This window comes from Mus caroli, chromosome 9 (assembly GCF_900094665.2).
Source record: "Mus caroli chromosome 9, CAROLI_EIJ_v1.1, whole genome shotgun sequence".
Taxonomy (NCBI): Eukaryota; Metazoa; Chordata; class Mammalia; order Rodentia; family Muridae; genus Mus; species Mus caroli.
This window is the reverse complement of record NC_034578.1, coordinates 118,299,372-118,317,174: the sequence shown is the minus strand read 5'-3', so window position 1 is coordinate 118,317,174 and position 17,803 is coordinate 118,299,372. Positions and strand designations below refer to the sequence as shown.

At 41.4% G+C, this 17,803-nt stretch overlaps 1 protein-coding gene across 1 annotated transcript in view; it reads right to left on the bottom strand.

The window, feature by feature from the left end:
- Kif15 (kinesin family member 15) overlaps positions 1 to 17,803 on the bottom strand; it is a 68,335-nt gene that overhangs the window by 31,603 nt on the left and 18,929 nt on the right. The window contains exons 6-14 of the mRNA XM_021172839.2: positions 16,848 to 16,945; positions 12,831 to 13,010; positions 10,762 to 10,971; positions 9,203 to 9,328; positions 8,936 to 9,058; positions 4,017 to 4,140; positions 2,738 to 2,814; positions 2,306 to 2,515; positions 936 to 1,113 (exon numbers count right to left, since the gene is read on the bottom strand). Coding sequence (XP_021028498.1) covers positions 936 to 1,113; positions 2,306 to 2,515; positions 2,738 to 2,814; positions 4,017 to 4,140; positions 8,936 to 9,058; positions 9,203 to 9,328; positions 10,762 to 10,971; positions 12,831 to 13,010; positions 16,848 to 16,945 — 1,326 coding nt within the window. The remainder of the gene's footprint in view (positions 1 to 935; positions 1,114 to 2,305; positions 2,516 to 2,737; positions 2,815 to 4,016; positions 4,141 to 8,935; positions 9,059 to 9,202; positions 9,329 to 10,761; positions 10,972 to 12,830; positions 13,011 to 16,847; positions 16,946 to 17,803) is intronic.

Sequence of the window (17,803 nt, the reverse complement as noted above, 5' to 3'; positions counted from 1 at the left end):
CAGGCTGGCCTCGAACTCAGAAATCCGCCTGCCTCTGCCTCCCGAGTGCTGGGATTAAAGGCGTGCGCCACCACGCCCGGCTAGGTGTGTGCATTTGAGTGCAGGTGCCCCAAAAGATCAGTAGTGTTGATCCCCTGAAGGTGGGGTATAAGAGATGTGAGCTGCCTACCTAACATGTGTGGGGAACCAGGGTCAAGTCCTTTGAAAGAATAACATGCTGCACTAAACCACCTAGCTAGCTCTGCTTTGAATTCTTTTTCTTTTTGGTTTCTTTTCTGATGTGGGAGTGGGCCTCATTTCATAGTCCAGGTTATCCCCAAAATGACTATCCCTCAGCCTACTAAGTGCTTGGATTTCAGGTGTGCAGCACATGCACACCCTGATATAACTGTTCCTTCCTCTTTCTCTGGGTATTTGTGGTGTACACGAGTTATGGGAAGGCCAGAAACTAACCTCAGGGGTTTTTCCTTAGGATCTACCTTAAGAGTTCTCCTAATAGACTAGGCTGGTCAGCCAGAGAATTCCAGGATCAACCTGTCAAAGCCTCCCCAGTTCCCCAGGGCTAGGATTACAAGTACAAGTCTACCTTTTTAATTAGAGTTCTAGAAACTCAGAGCCTCATGTTTATATAAGCAAGTACCTTACTGAAATTATCTTTCCTGTTCTACAGATTAATTCTTTAGATTTATTTTTGTCCTATGTGCATAGGTATTTTTTTCTGCATGTATGTCTATGCACCACATGTCTGCCTGGTACCCAAGGAAGCCAGAAAAAGAGCATCAGATCCTTCATCAAAATGGAACTCTGACATGGGTGCTGGGAATTGAACTTGGGTCCTCTGGAAGAGCAGGCAAGGCAGGCTTTTTTTTTTTTTTTTTTTTTTTTAAGTATTGAAGTCATTGCTCCAGCCCCTTTTCACAACAATCATTTCTTACCTTTGTCATTTGTCTCTGTGCTAGACATTTCAGAGAAAGCCTTTTCTAGTCTTGCAATAGACTGGGCATCGATTTCATGGGCTCTTTTCACGGGTGCTAATAACTTCAGTCTTCTATTCTCTTCCCTGAGGGAATGGTTTTCCATAGCATACTTTGCAAGTCTAGGATGGTGCTCCACCTGTGACATTGAGAAATTGCATATTTCATGTATTTATAAATTTTCCTAAGTGAATTGGTCTCTCTGAAAGCCATTCAGAAATTCTAGGACATAGCAATCCTGCTTGTACTCTGCTACAGTCTTCATAGAAAGGGACTTGGCAGTGGTGGGTATATCAAAATGTGTTTATGTTACTTTGCTTGCAACTTCCACCCAAGCCACATAGGACACCCAGCCACAAGTGTGTAACTCTTCACACAAGAAAATGGCTAAATTGACATACTCGAGGATGTAACTCAGAGACACAGCAAGACCCTAGCATGAAAAAGGCTCTGGGTTTGATTCTTAGCACAGAAAGGAAGGAAGGAAGGAAGGAAGGAAGGAAGGAAGGAAGGAAGGAAGGAAGGAAGGAAGGAAGGAGAAAAGGAAAGAAAGAAAGAAAGAAAGAAAGAAAGAAAGAAAGAAAGAAAGAAAAAGAAGAAAAGGAAGGAAGGATGGATGGATGTGATAAAGTGGATGGAGAAATGGCTCAGCAGTTAAGAACACTGACTGCTTTTTCAGAGAACTTAGGTTTAACTCCCAGTACCCACAAAGCTGTAACCCCAGTTCCAGGAGATCCAACGCTCTCTACTGGCTTCCTTGGGCACCAGGCACGCACAGATATGCTTAAAGCAAAACACCCATACACATTAAATACAAATAAATAAATAAATCTTTAAAAAGAGGGGGGAGAGTAGAAAAATTTCTACTAAGACTGAATTGCCCTCTAAAATACATTAACTAGCAAAATGTAGAAAAGTATACAAAATAAATGGAAGTAAAAATGTCCTACTGACTGGACATGTATTAAACATACTGGATACAAAAAAAAGACTATTTTAGTTTTCAAATTTACCTACTCACTCTCTCTAGAAAAAAAAAAGAAAAAAACAAGAACTTCAAATGCTCCACTGTCCTGAGACTGGTCTGGTAGAACTGCTGCAGAGCATAGGTCCATGGGCAAATTACAAATTGCTGGTCTACTTTTTTGTCTTCAGCTTCATACTTGGGAAAGGGGAAAAGAAATGCAGCATATACTACCAGTCAAAAGCGAGGTCTTTCCACTATATTACAGAACGAATTACTGGTGAACACTCTATACACACTTTAGATGGTGAACACTAGTCATACTTTAAAGCTCCCTCCTAGAAACACAGAGGTAGGCTGCACTCACATGTTCTCGAAGGGTCTGGATCTCATCCCTCAGTTCTGACAGCAGGCGATCCTGCTCCTCCGGTAGGAAGCTTCCTCGACCCTCCTTCTGGAGCCTCTCTAGACGCATGATTTGGTCCTCCCGGAACTTCACAATCATTTTATTAGACTGAATAAATTTTTCCTTTTTGAGGGTGAGATCTTCTAGTTGGGTAATTTTTTCTATTAGAGACTTAAGAAATTCAGGATTCAGTTAGACATGAAAAATTATTCAGCTTCCCTACATTCTCATAAACCCATCAGAGAGTACTAAGTCTAAACTCAAAGGCAAGACTTTTGAAAGCCTTTTCCTTATACACCTGTTACTATGTTTCACTCACTGAAGTAATGAAAATCGACCACAACACTAAAGTACAAGATGTTCTGAATCCCGTTTCCTAATTCAATTTCCTACCTTCTTTTCCTGTTCAGATTTCTTAAAGAATAACATTGCTTCCAGGAAATATTCTATGTAATTAGTCTTCTCTTTATCTAAAAGGGGAAAAGAAGAAATATGCTCATTTTTCAAAACTACAACAGTCTTTATTCCTACCAACTATCCTAAGGAACAGAATCTCATGACTGATTAGCAATCTCTCATTAACTTACTTAGCAAATTGGCTGTTCTATGAAGAAAACAAGACATTTCTCTGTATTTACTTAGCACAAACATATTTGGTGAAAGAAACAGAAATGGTTTGTTTTTAAAACTGCAGCTGGGGCTGGAGAGATGGCTCAGTGGTTAAGAGCACTGCCTGCTTTTCCGAAGGACGGGGATTACTTCCCAGTGCCAACATGGCATCTATCTATAACTCCTGTTCCAGGGAATCCAACACCATCACACAGACATACATGCAGTCAAAACATCAATGTATATAAAATATATAAATTATTTTTAAAAATTGTAGCCTAGGTTGGTATCAAACTTAAGGCAATTCTGCCGCAATTCTCCCAAATGCTGGACTTATAAGCATGAAACATCAGAGCTAGAAATGAGTCTATAAGGAACAAGGAGGAGACCCACGTGTGCCTATGAAAACTTATTTATTGACACTGTCTTAGTCAGCCACTCTACAGAAAGACTAGGCTGTCTAACAGTTAGAGGGTGGCTAGTTCTAGATCTTGCATCAGCTTCCTGAGTTCTGGGAGTCAGGTTATAGACTATGCTCAGTCTCATACATACTGTTGTTTGTTGCTTATTAGTTTGGTTTTGTATATTACTGGAAACCACACCTAGGGCCTCACATAGGCCAGGCAATGTGTCTACTACCAAGACACATTCCTAGCCCCAGTTCTGTTTTTGTTTGTTTTTTGTTGCTGCTTTTACATTTTATGGCTCTCAATCCTACAAACTATTTTTGAAAAAACATTTCCTGTTCAATCTCAAAAATCATAATGTTGATTATATGCTAAGGCAGAATGTTGGCTGTGACCTAATGAAATTTGTTTCTTTTTAGAACTTATTAGGAGAGGAATTACTCAAAATCATTGTGAATCTCCTTCTCACTGCACCTCAGATGCCGTCTGATTCACACAAAGCGCCACTTCTCCACATATGAAAGAAGGAGAGTGGGTGTGAGAAATGTGGGAAGCCTCACTGTATGTTGACCACCCATCTATCTAACAGTAGGAGTTCTTGACATAACATTCCCATGAAGTCTTTCCAAGGGAGAAGGACAATGAGTTCAACCTACCTCTGGCCAATAAGCTTTCTGGTGTTATCTGCCCAGAAGTAAATTGAGACAGTTGTTCTTTGAGCCTCTTCACTTCAGCTTGCAGTTGGCTGACATTTCCTTGGGTGTCTTCATTTACCACAGCCTAGACAAGAATTAATAAAGCACTGAAAGACCACCCTTCAAGTTGTACAATCCTGTTTTTCATTTGTTTGGTATGAGCGGGAATGTGGAAAACCAAATAAAACTATCCATCAATCTGACCAACAGCAAACCAGCCACTAAAACAGCATGCTGAAGTGGGCAGCAAGCTCCTTCTTCCTGTGCCTATATAACAACGGTCAGAGCCCAAGCAGCAGAGCTGCCCTCTTCCTCTTGCCATCCCCTCCTCCCACTCAATCAGTCCTATCTTAGGCCAGGTCACCTTCAGATCTGAGTGTATCATCCTGACATTTAAGAACCATGTATCCTCTTTCAAACACCTCAGCAAGGCTATTTCCCCTCTGTCCATCAGCCTTTGGTGAAAAACTCTGGCTTAAAAGGGCACGATTCTGTCAGGCTGTGTACCTGCCTCCTCACTGCAGGGGTGCTGGGAGCACCACTGGCATGCTGTTCAGGGGAGGCAGAACACAGTCGTAACAAGGGTTCCCAGCCTGTGTTCTTCTGGGCAAGAAATATCGTGATCTGGGACAAATGCCATGGTTTACAATCTCCTGTGTACCCAGACACCACTAGGGACCTCAGGGAGTTGAGGAAGGGGGCAGGGGTCTGTGCTTCGCCTACACGCTAGGCAGGAAGGGGATGGCTGACTCCTGGACAGGTCAGACTCTCCAGAAGACGTAGGCATGGCCTCTCCCATTTGATGATTCCTGATGAGGGAGACAGTCCTTGCTTGTCCAAACTGCTTTATTTTATGGGAGATGTGAATTATGTCTTACTCTGGGTGAACCAGGGATGAAATACCTTTCACAGGGAAGAATGCCCAGGAAGGAAAGCTCATTGCCTAAACACTAAGTCCTATCCAGATACCTCATTAGCACAGAGACCTCCTGGTTTTTATGCTACGTGACCAACTGTCATGGTCTTTTCAGTGGGGTATCATGGTTACATGTTCCAGGACAGGTATAGCTTAGCAGAAAGCTGGCTCCATGCCTACCATTCTCAATTCTGAGATTCCCCAGGCTGTTAAACCTGTTTCAACCTTACCAGTTCTTTTGTCTGGTGGCATGGTCCACTTGTCTCACAATCCCCAACAGAGCAGAAACCACCTCCCAGGGGCCAACCCCAGCATCCAGGAACTGAGGAAGGCAGCTGACATGAGGGATGGATGGAGGTGGCGATTGTGGCCAAAGCTGCTTTACCTTTGGCAACTTCTACCTTCTTTAACTCTTTGCTATTCTGTGGCCAAAAGCCTCTGGCTTCTGGCAATTTAACTCCTTCTGATTGAAGCAGGGGATTAAAAAAAAAACTTAGTTATCTGAGCTCTTTTCTCTCTGGCTCAAGGGCACCTCTATGGCCAGTTAAGAGGCTAGGACTTTGTCAACTCTCTGCAAGTCAGAGAGAAAAGAAAAGGAAGGAAAAAGGAAGAAAGGCACACACACTATATAGTCACATACAAATAAACACTTTGGCCAGACCCGACCTATTTCATCAATTCCACAACTGTTCATGCATACTTATATACATACACATATACCTACACATGTACTATGTACAGACAGACAGACAGACAGACACACACACACACACACACACACACATATATATGGTGGATGTGGCAGAGCCCCAAAAGCCACATTCTACTTCTCTCTTGCATTTTTATATCTTCTGAGACAAAAGTTCTTTATAATATTACCTCATAGATGAAATGTTATACAAAAGGGGAGTTACAGAAGGATGTTCATAGTAAGTTCCAAGCAGTGTTTCATCATTCTATAAGCTCATTATAAGTTCAAAAGCAACAGCTGCAAATAGCCTGGCTTAATCATAGTGCACACCTGTGGCCTCATCCTTAGACCTGACCTAGAATAAATATTTTCCTTTGATCACAAATCTGTCTCAAGCCTATTTCTCTTCTAGTGCAATTATGAAAGCTCATTGTACTCCTTATTATGCAGCCTTTACTTACTATTCTATAAGAAGGGGGCACATCCTAGTCTTGATTCCTTATTATATCACTCTGGAAAACAACTAAGAACATCTTACACTTTCTTCTTAAAATTATTTGAATCAAATCAAGAATGCTATAATTAATTCATCTAGCATTAATTCATGAAAGTTCATCTTCATGTTGTTTTGCAGGAAATTTGCCCAATAAGGTGGGCTAATGCCCAGAAATCATTAGGCTATGTAATAGTGACAGGAAAGACAGATCAGCAGTGAGAAGCAATACTGGGATGAAGTCTCTGAGGACCTTGTCTCTCAGAGTGCACCCATCACAGCCATGCAAAATGGTGGGCCATCTTGAAAAAACTCACTTGCTTGCCACAGCCTTTTCTGGATGGCTTCTGACAATGACCCTCTTCAGTGAGAGCCACTTTGTTTCTAGAGTTGGCCCATAAGCAGGGATTGATTTCAGAGTTCATTTGTGTTCTATCACAGTAATAAATGTTATCTTCACTTTCTTAAAATAATGTTATTATTTAAATGGTTTCAAACAAATGCTATCACCATGGTAAATAAATGGTGTCTTCCATTTCTTAAAGATGCCCTGTTTAAAACAATCTCTTAAAAAACCAAAACAAAACAAAAAAACCCAACAACAACAAAAAAGGCCACCAAAGGCATCACTGTGGCAAGGGATGCGAGTAGTAGACATGGCACACGTGGAGGAGACAGGGATGATATGGAATCATTACGTACTTATTGTTCAATTGTTATAAATCTAAAGCTGCTTTAAAAATTGTTTATTGCTGGGCGGTGGTGGTGTAGGCTTTTAGTCTTAGTACTCAGAAGGCAGAGACAGGAGGATCTCTGTGAGCTCGTGGCTCGATCAGCCTGGTCTACCTAGTGAGCCTAGGTCTATCTTGACCTAAGGACAGTCAAGGCTACACACAGAAATCCTGTCTAAAAACAAAAACACAAAAAACAAAAAACAAAAACAATGAAAGGTAAAGTTTATTAAGGGTAATAACAAACAACAACAGCTAAGCACCAGACAGACCAGAGGCCTAGCTATGAAATACTCAACTATTTCAGTGAGGAAAAACCTCCTGTGACAAACCAAATCCTCTGTGTTCTTGTCTTCAGTTCAGCCTGCCCACCTGGAAATATTAACAGTTGATCTTTCCCATTAACAGGTTGACAGGTTGAACAGGACTTACCATTGGGAGCAGGTAGTACAAAGATGTTAGTTTTGTTGTTCATATGTTTAAAAGTACTTTCCAATTGCTTCTGATTCATATGGCCAGCCTCATTATGAGGCATTCTGACATCACTATTATATCAGTGACACCGTAAGTGTAATCATTAACATGGTTCTACTCTTGAAAGCCTTCTGGTAAGCCAAGACTAAGCCAGGAAGTTCTCCTGATGTTTCCTCTTCATATTGTTAACATTCATGTAAACAGTGGATGGGACCCAAAAAAAGAAGGAAAAGATGAGACCTATGTTGTTCTCACTTATCCAGTGGGAAGAACAATGTGCCTGCTTCATTCTGCTAAAAGAACTGGGTATAATATAAGATGCCCAGTTTTTCCCTTTAAAAGGGAAAGAATGAATCTACCAATTTATGGCACAGTTGTTTTGTCTGAAACCAACTCTTGTTGGTCTTCTGACAGTATGTACTAGGTATTGGTAAAGTGCTATGTATAGGCAAATATGGACTTTGCTTTGGTGGGTGCTGTGTTTTATAAAAATGAAGAGAGAAGGAATGTGCCTGGTGGAGGTGCAGTCAGGGTTGGGGGAGGGGTGCCTCTGTGGGCCCATGCTGAGGTGTCCCTTCCCCCTGAGGGACCAGCCTCAGGATGGTATAGTATAGAGTTTATTCAGGGCATGGGGAGGGGAGCTGGCAGGGGAGGAGAGACAGAGAAAGGCAGGCAGGGAGGGAGGGAAGGAGGGAGGGAGGGAAGTGGAGAGAGAGAAAAGAAGAGAGATGTGGGGGGAAATGGGGGAGGGAAATGAGGAGAGATGGGGAAGGGGAGAGAGGACAGAGCAAAAGCAAGAAGGCAAGAGAGAGCAAAGGGAGCAAGCAGCCCCTTTTATACTGAGTCAGGTATACCTGGCTGTTGCCAGGCAACTGTGGGGTGGAACTTAGACAAAATGCTAACAGTGGACACAGCAAATGCTATTGTTCACATACTGTCTATGACTGCTTTCTTAGAGCAAAGACAGACCTGAGTAGTTGAAATGAACCATATGGTACAAGAAGCATTAAGTGGTTTATCAACTAGTACTTTATAAGAAAAGCTTCCTGACTGGAGGTGTATACCACTATTAAAGAGATGACTTGATATAAAATCAAATGAGGAATATGCAGAGATGTACACAACTTAAAAGGCAAATTTCATTACAACGAGGTGACTTTCATAGCATTATTCTTTGTTACCATATATATTACATATGGGTTCAGGGCAGGCACATGTATGCAAACTGATGTGCATGCACGAAAAACATACCAACTCTGCTTGTATAGTTTAGGCTTATTACTCTCCCATCCAACAACAAAAGGAAAATTGCCTTAAAAACAAGCAGACAGCAAAACCATAACAACCACACGACAAACCTGGAGTTTCAAATGCCATGCATAAGGCTGCAAAGCATGAACAGGGTATGGTGCTGCTTGCCTTACTCCCAAAACTCAGGCGGCTGAGACAGGAGGTCTACCAACTTTATGATTACCCTGTGATATATAGCCCTAATATAAATAAATAAATAAATAAGCAAGCAAACAAACAAATAGATGAATAAATGCAAAATACAATGCTAGAGGTGCATTTTACCTTGTTTTTAATCAGCTTGGCTCTTTGAGCAAAATTAAGTGTTGACAGTGTTTCCCCAAAACACCTGGATCCTGGATGAACATTTGCAATTATGGCTGTTTTGGCATTGCCACCAAGGGAGTCCTGTTTAATGACATCAATGGTGTATGTTTTTAGACTGTAAATCCTAAGATATTTTTCAGAAAATAATAAAGACTCAGAAACACTTCCACTGTCAGTTCCAGTAAACATAATGCAAAGGTTGCAGGAACCAGTGATCAGCTTTACCCGAAGTAAGAAGGTAAGTTTGGAGTCTCTGTAGCAGATATGCCTCTGTTTTCCATTACCCACATCAACAAGGGCAGTGATGACTTGGCCCAGGCAGCTCAGTGATCGGTTTATGTTACCTGCTTCCTAAGGAATTAGGGGAAAGCAAAAATAGGTGCAACGTCACTCTTTGGTGTTCTGAGCTAACATTTAAGTAGCAAGACAACAACCTGGGATGGAAAGCGAAGGAGAGTCAAAGTTAAAGTCAACTTGTAAGCAAGAACAGCATGCTCAGTCATCCCTCTTCCTGTGTCGTGTGCACTCTAACTGCAGTGCTGTAAAAGTCCCAGTGCACTACAGACTGCTTGGCATCTGAATTTGACTTCTTCCACAGAATCAAATGTGGCATAGCATTCTCTCTCACTATTGGTCAGCAGCAGCAAGCTGGAGCTCCAGAAAGCATGAGACCTTACTGACTGGAATGTTTGTCAGGTTAGATATATCGAACGCACTTCTGGTTTATGATGTTTCAGCCTAACCAGATTTCTTTGGAGGCAACACCACTAGAAGTCAAGCAGAACCTGTACAGCACGTTTCTCTCTTGACAGAGCCATGAGCCTTCTGCTGACTGTAAGCTCAGCAGGATCGAAGCTCTCTTCCACAGCTGACTCACCTCTCTTAGGTCACATTCCTCAATCGCATAACTTGTACATATTTCAGTCAACACTTAGATATATATATACTGGCAGTACACAGCACAATCAGTTTCTTTCCCACTGCTCATAGCTCAGGCTATGTGCCTTCCCACTTCAAGGATTATACATGACTGCTCTCCTTTCTTGTTAGCTCCTCCCCTCTGATTCTGGCAGGAGTAGATCAGAATCTACATTCCAGTCAGTAAGGTCTCATGCTTTCTGGAGCTCCAGCCTGCTGCTGCTGCTGCTGACCAATAGTGAGAGAGAATGCTATGCCACATTTGATTCTGTGGAAGAAGTCAAATTCAGAGAGTAGATTCAGGAGTAGTAGTAATAGACCTACTTGTTTATAGTATAGTTCTTCTACAGGAAACCACACACATGCTCCAAACATTTCAATGTTTTCCAGGGTATAGAAAGCTGAGAACAAATGTGGCCTGGCACTCATGGTCCTAATTGACCTGGGCTTCCTTGCTCTATAACTGATCAATCTACTGATGCACACTGAAATACTTAATGCATAGTTGCTTTACAAGGCCCAACAAACCTTGAAATATCACTCTGCAGGGTAGGTATTCTCTGTTCCTCTTTCCAGAACCAAACCCTGGTTTCTATGCGACAACTACTATTAAAGACATCCATCCTCCCAACGGTCTACTCCACAGAGCCTTTCTTTGTTCCCTCATGGCCAAAAGTAGCCACTCTTGCTCCTGACAGGGATAGACTCCTACCCGTTTCTGCTTACTGCCATAATCTCATAAAATCTTTGCTCCTTCTTAGTAGGAACAACTCTTATTTCTTCTAAAGTCTTCTCTGTACTTGGTGCAGCACTGACTTTTCAGTAACAGTTCACACTAAGTAAGAAGGCCGTTACTGCATTCCTACCTTCAGCCTCATCCCTTCTGCATGGGTGTCTTTTTGCCTCTCAGATCCTGCTAAGTCCACCAGGTTGAGTAAGGAGGTCCGAATGTTCACGGTCTCGCTGCTTTTCTCCATTGATTCTATTGTGATTGTAAAGACTGCATGAGACCTAGAAGACTCTCTGTTCATAGATGTTGATGCTACACGTCTGTTCCTCCAGCCTCTAGATAAGACCTTGGGAAAAGGAGACGGTTACACGAAGCCACAATAGGTACCCAAGGCAGATCCAAAACATAACATAATACAAATAACACATAGGTAATTATCCACCTTCACAACAGAGTAGCTTCCATATAGAACAGGGGCCTTTCCATTGATATTTAGCTTTGTGAGAATTTATGTAATCACAAGTTCTAAGAAGTATATATTTAGATACCAAAATTGGTAGACCTATAAAGAATAATATCAAACAATTTTCTTCTTTCCCTCTTCATGTCATAGAAAGAGTCAGTGTTGCTAGTTTGGCCTGGAGCTCACTACATAACTCAAGCTGGCTTTGATCCTGCTGCTTCACCTCCCAAGTACTGTGACTGTAGACGTGAATCCCACGCTTTAGCTTAGATAATAAAAATTCTAAGCCAAAAAGAAATCTCAAATCATCTTTAGTCTAATGTTTTGGCAGCTTTCTCCCTGCAAAGATTTTTTTCTTTCCATTCAGACAAGAAAAAGTATCAAGGTTTAGATCACAGGCTCTCAGACAAGCCAGAGTTCAAACTCTGAGTCTACTATTTACAAGGTGTGACTATAAAAAATTTCTGCTTCTGGGGGCTGGAGAGATGGCTCAGCAGTTAAGAGCACTGACTGCTCTTCCAGAAGGCCTGAGTTCAATTCCCAGCAACCACATGGTGGCTCACAGCCATCTGTAATGGGATCTGATGCCTCTTCTAGTGTGTCTGAAGACAGCTACAGTGTACTCATATAAAATAAATAAATATTCTTTCAAAAAAAAAAGTTCTGCTTCTATATTTAAAAATAAGCAATGTGGGAGCAAGGTACAGTGATGCAAGCTTTCAATCGCAGCACACTGGGAGGCAGAGGCAGAAGCAGGCAAATCTCTATGAGGATGAGGCCTGATCTACAAAGTAAGTTCTAGGATACCCAGAGCTACAGAGAAACCAAAGAGCATGTGTGCACTGACCTCACAGGATAGAATATCTAATATATATATTTCCCCCACCACCTTGGGATGTTACTGAAGTCTATATTGTGAGTCAACATCAAGTGAGGATTGAAATGAGGCATTACTTTAGACAGATGCTGGGAATGTCAAGCCTTAAGCAACGTTGTGGGTTTCTTTGGGAGAGGGGAGGGTAGTGGTGGCTTAGACAAGGACTCTCTATAGCCCTTACTAGCTGGTAACTGTGTTTAAATCAGCCTGGCCTCCGACTGGGTATCCAGCAGACCTACCTGCCTCTTCCTCACACTGTAGGGACTAAAGGAGTGTACTGCCATCCTTGGCCTCAGCTAAGATTCCTAACAGACCTGTAGCTGATGCTGATGACCTGCGAAACACAACTTGGAGAATTATACTCGCAATAAATGTAAGGGTAACAGAGAACCCAGGAAAGTTACATCAAAGGCTACAATGCTAGATATTAAAACACTATTAATGAAACGGTATACACCGAAATCACTTGTCAGTGTTGTAGATTATACAAATGGCCTTTGACTACTAGTCAACCTCTATACCACTGACCCAATTCCCCATAAAATTGCTATTACTCAAATTACTTATAGTTCTTCAACAGTACCTTATGCTTCCTTTTCATACTATTAAAGAATATTTAATATGAGGTCAATTATATATTTATATAGCTTAAAAAATATCTCTTAGACACAGGACAAATTCCAAAAGCTATAGAACCACATTTTCTTACTTAACTCTTTGAACATTTAATTAACATTTGAATACTTTTTGTTTTGCTATGCCTTTATGAAACCTTTTTAGCATCTCAACCTTGACTCTTTGAGATGAGGATACTTTCATAGCATGTTTATTGCCTGAACATCAAACGTATCTCCTGGCAGGGTACCTGGTAGGTCTCGGCAGCTGAGGTCACTGCCTGCTCCACTGCACCGACCACGAAGACTCCCTTCTTTATGTGCTCTCTCAAATACAGTCCGACTGACGCCGAGTCCAGGAGGTCATATATCTGCTCATTGTAGACCTCAATAAAGGAGCACTTACAAAGGAAACTCTTCCCAGCTCCAGCCTGTCAAAGAAAAGCACGCTGCTTTTAGTCATTCATTTTCTATGAGCTATTTCAGGTATACTTTCCTATTGTCCTTTAGTATAATGTAAAACATCAAAAAAGTCAGTGAAAATAATTTGGAAAACTAATTCCAAAACATTATTTATTTAATTTTTAAGTATCATCACTGCAACCCCAGGAGTGGGGGTACCCACCTCTTTGGAGAGGCTCCAAAGAGCCTGCTCACAACAACAGGAGCAGAGCAATTCAACTAAGTTTCCACTGTTCTCCATATTGTACTGCCTCATAAAGCTTTGGTTTTTAACATTTATTTATTTGTATGTATAAACATACTCATATGTGAAATATATGTGTAGAGTTGAGGACAACTTCTGAGAGTCAGTTACCACCTTCTGCCATTTGGGTCCCAAGGGATCTTGATCAGTTTGTCAAGCTTGGTGGCAAGCACCTTTATCCATTGAACCATATCATTGGTCCAGATAGTTTTACTTGATGTAAGATTCATGTTCTTTAAAAGACTGAAAATAATTCATCCTAAAAAACTATAAATTTGGGGATGGAGGGATAACTCAGTGGGTAAAAACACTTGTTGCTCTTATAAAAATCTTGGCCTTGGTTTTCAGCCCCCACATAGGAGCTAACAACATCATGTCCAGGTCTGTTGCCCTTCTCTAGCATCCACAATGTACATATGTACATATGATGCTCTTACATACAGGTAAAACACTCATTAAAGAAAACCTTACTTTAAAAAAACAAAAAACCCACCTCGAAGGCTAGAGAGATAGATTAGTACATAAGACACTTGACTCTTCTTCAGAGGATCCTCATTAGAGTCTCGGTACACACATAGAGGCTCATAAACATCTGTAACTCCAGTCCCAGGGGATCTCGCGTGCTCTTCTGGCCTCCTTGGGTACCAGATATGCCCATGGACATAGACATACATGCTGACAAAAACCCCAATATTCATTAAAAAAAAGGGTTTGTTTTTTTTAAAAGACAGGGTTTTTCTTTGTAGTCCTGGCTGTCCTGGAATTCTCTGTAGATCAGGCTGGCCTTGATCTTAGAGATCTGTCTGCCTCTGCCTTCCACATGGGATTAAAGGCATGTACCATCACTATCCCACTCTAAAAAAATTTTAGCCATAGAAATACATGGTGCTAAGTTTAATTATTTTACTGTCATACACTAAGTCTACCTGCTATTTTAGGCACATTTCTGCCAAGGAATAAATGGTGAGCTGATGCTATATACCAATTTCTTTGATATATAAGTATGTAAAGCACATAAGAACAATGGTTCTTTTTTTTCAATTTTTTATTAGATATTTTCTTCATTTACATTTCAAATGCTATCCTGAAAGTCCCCTATACCCTCCCCCTACCGTGCTCCCCTACCCACCCACTCCCACTTCTTGGCCCTCGAGTTCCCCTGTACTGAGGCATATAAAGTTTGCAAGACCAAGGGGCCTCTCTTCCCAATGATGGCTGGGTTCTTTTAAAAAAAATTATTTTATTTATATAAGTACACTGTAGCTATTTCCAGATACACCAGAGGAGAACATCAGATCCCTTTACTGATGGTTGTGAGCTACCATGTGGTTGCTGGGAATTGAACTTTGGACCTTTGGAAGAGCAGACAGTGCTCTTAACCACTGAGCCATCTCTCCAGCCCCAGAACAAGGGTTCTTGAAGTAAAAATGTAAGGGTTCTTTGGAGAGTCAGTTGTGCTAGATGGGGCAAACACATGAAGGAATGTTTTCCTGAGGTGGACACAGGTGAAAGACTAAGGCAGACTCATGAAGCAGACGCAGGATGTTCTGCTAAAGCAAGCACGTGAAAGGACACGTGATGAAGTATTCTTTGCTAACAACACACATGTACTGGACTGCCTTACATTGCATAGTTGAGCTCAATTTCTCGGGAATCCATAGAGAGAAACACACCAAAAAACTTTTGGTGGTGTGCTACAGTTTCTTGCCACTTCCCCAGACTCTGGCTGATTGGCAGTGATGTCAGCTGAGATAAACGCATATTCTGAGACAAGACATGTTCTGAGGCAAGACCCATGGAGGAGACGTGATATTTGGAGGTATAAATAGGACTCAACAGACAAGACAGTGATGGAGACTGAGCTAGGCTTGCTTATAGAGTTAGCTGTGCAATGGTGGTTGTTCTTGAGTATTCACAGATCTTTGCTTTGCTGAGAGAGGCACAGCCCAGAACTTCTCTTGGTGTTGCTGTTAGTCCTGGTCCCTCTAGGCTGAGGCCTGGCTGTCTCTGCTAGGTAGTGCCACTGCTGCTGATTCCTCTTTGCTATCCCCACTCTACCAAACTGGACTGCTGATATCCATGAAGTGAAGTGTTTACAAGTGGATTGAGCTGCTGCTGCTAACCTGTGAACTGAACTGCCAGTTTCCAGACAATACAGATGAGAGTTGCTCCAAAGAACCTTTTTAAACGGGTCAACTTCCCCTGTATCCTTTCTTTTCCACTACCTCTGGTGGGTGGTAGGCTACAAAAGAGGTTAAAGCATTTAAGAACCATCATTAAAAATAGGTTTTGAAAATATTAAAATTACAGGTTCTTTTTTAAAAGATTATTTATTTTATGTATATAAGTATACACTGTAGCTGTACAGATAGTTGTGAGCTTTCATCGAGTTGTTGGGAATTTAGGACCTCTGCTCACTCCGGTAGACCGCGCTCACTCTGGCTCAAAGATTTAGAATGATGAAGTCATAACCCACATGGAACAAGATGACAATGGGGTGCAAGCAAGTTCTGCAAACAAACAAGGATGGGTCCATCATTAATGTCCATCAATGAGGACTTATGGACACCTTTAAGCTTGGGCACAGCTGGAGGATGGGACTTTCAGTGTTTCTCTATGTATTAGTTACTTTACTGTTGCTCTGATAAAACTCACAGCTATGACAACTTATAGAAGGAAGGGCTTATAATTCCACAGGGTTAGAGGCCATGATGGCAGAAAGGGAGCAACTGCTAAGGAAAAGGAACAGGATGCTAAGGCCAGAAACAGAGGGCTCAAATCGCAAAACACAAGCAGGAAGAAGAGAGTAAACTTGAGACTTTCTAAAAAGCTCGCTTCCAATGACATACTCCTCCCAACAAGGCCATAGCTCCAAAGCCTTCCTGAAAAGCGCAACCAGCAACCAAGCGGAGACCAAGAACGTAAATGCCTGAGACTATGGGATACATTTCTCATTTAAATCACCACACTCTATTTTCCTTGATTGAGTTTTTTTTTAATTGGATATTTTCTCTATTTACATTTCAAATGTTATCCCCTTTCCGGGTTTCCCCTCTGATAAACACCCTCCCCCGGTTGAGATTTTTCTATATAGTTTCTCTCATAAAAATCTTGGAGAGCCCCAGAAGCTTCCACTCTCTTCTGTAGACTTGCAATCAGGCTAGCCTTGAACTCTCTATATAGATTCTCTGAACTTCTTGATATTCTGATCCTCCTACCCCCACCCCCATTGTAATAGAATCACAGGTGTATACCAACACACTCAGTTTTTGCAGTGCTGGGGATTCAAACCCCAGGCCTATTGATGTTTTCATTTTAAATTTATGTGTTGTGTATGTGTGTTTTGCCTGCATGTATGCCTGTGCACCATGTGCATGTCTGGTGCCCAGAGGTTAGGAGAGGATATCAGATCCCCGTGATGGGAGTTACAGACAGTTAGGAGCTGCTTTTGCCACGTGAGTGCTGGAATTGAATGCAGATTCTCTGGAGGAACAGCCGATGCTCTTTACAGCTGAGCCATCTCTCCAGCACCCCAGTGTTTTGTCTTTACAGTAAGCTTTACCTTTTCTTTTTCACGATCAATTAAGGAAAACAAATATTCAAAACTTCGTGGAATTATTCCTCTCAGATTATGAGAAAAATTATCAGAGTCTGATGGTCCTGAGAAAAAAAGAAAAGAATAAAACAAAAACCTTTTATTCTGAGAATCCTTCAAAATGGCAATATTAAAAGGCAGTTTATACAGGAGTAAAATAATATACGGCATAATCAACTTCCTAGTTCTGTTTCAAGCAAGTTACATTTACATCTGTGAAAGACACAATAATAAAACTGTTAGTGAGACTGAAGGAAAAACCAACAACTCAATTCTAAAACATAGGTGTGATCTGACAGAGAAATCTATCCCCATGCAAAGCTTAGCACCTCTCTACTGTCAGGTACTGACATGACTACTCTGTTTTTATACTTTTGTTTTCATAGACTGTGATGGTTTGAAGGAGACTGGGCTCGCATGTTTGAATGATACGTCTGCAGTTAGTGGAACTGTTTGAAAGGATTAGATGTGGCCTTGTCAAAGGAGGTGGGGTGGTGGGGATGGGCTTTCAAGTTTCAAAACCTCACACTATTCCTAGTTAGCTCACTCTCTACGCCTTCTGCTTGTAGATCAGATGTAAGCTCTCAGCCACTGCTCTAGCACCATACTTGTCTGCCTGCTGTCATACTCCCTGCCATGACAGGCAAGGACTAACCCTGTAAAATTGTAAGCCCTGATTAGCTCTTCATTTTATAAACTGCCTTCGTCATGTCTCTTCATAACAAGAGAAATAAGACAGAGACCCACACTGTCCTAAGCTTCAGAATTTTCAACAACAAAATGGAACAATAATGTCAATAACTAGAGTTGTTGGGAAGAATTGAAAGTCTGCAGATAAAGCACTTATAATTGTACATCAAACATACATTAAGTGCTAAAAATTAGGATTTGCTACTACTTCTTAATTGGACCGTGAAAGCCAT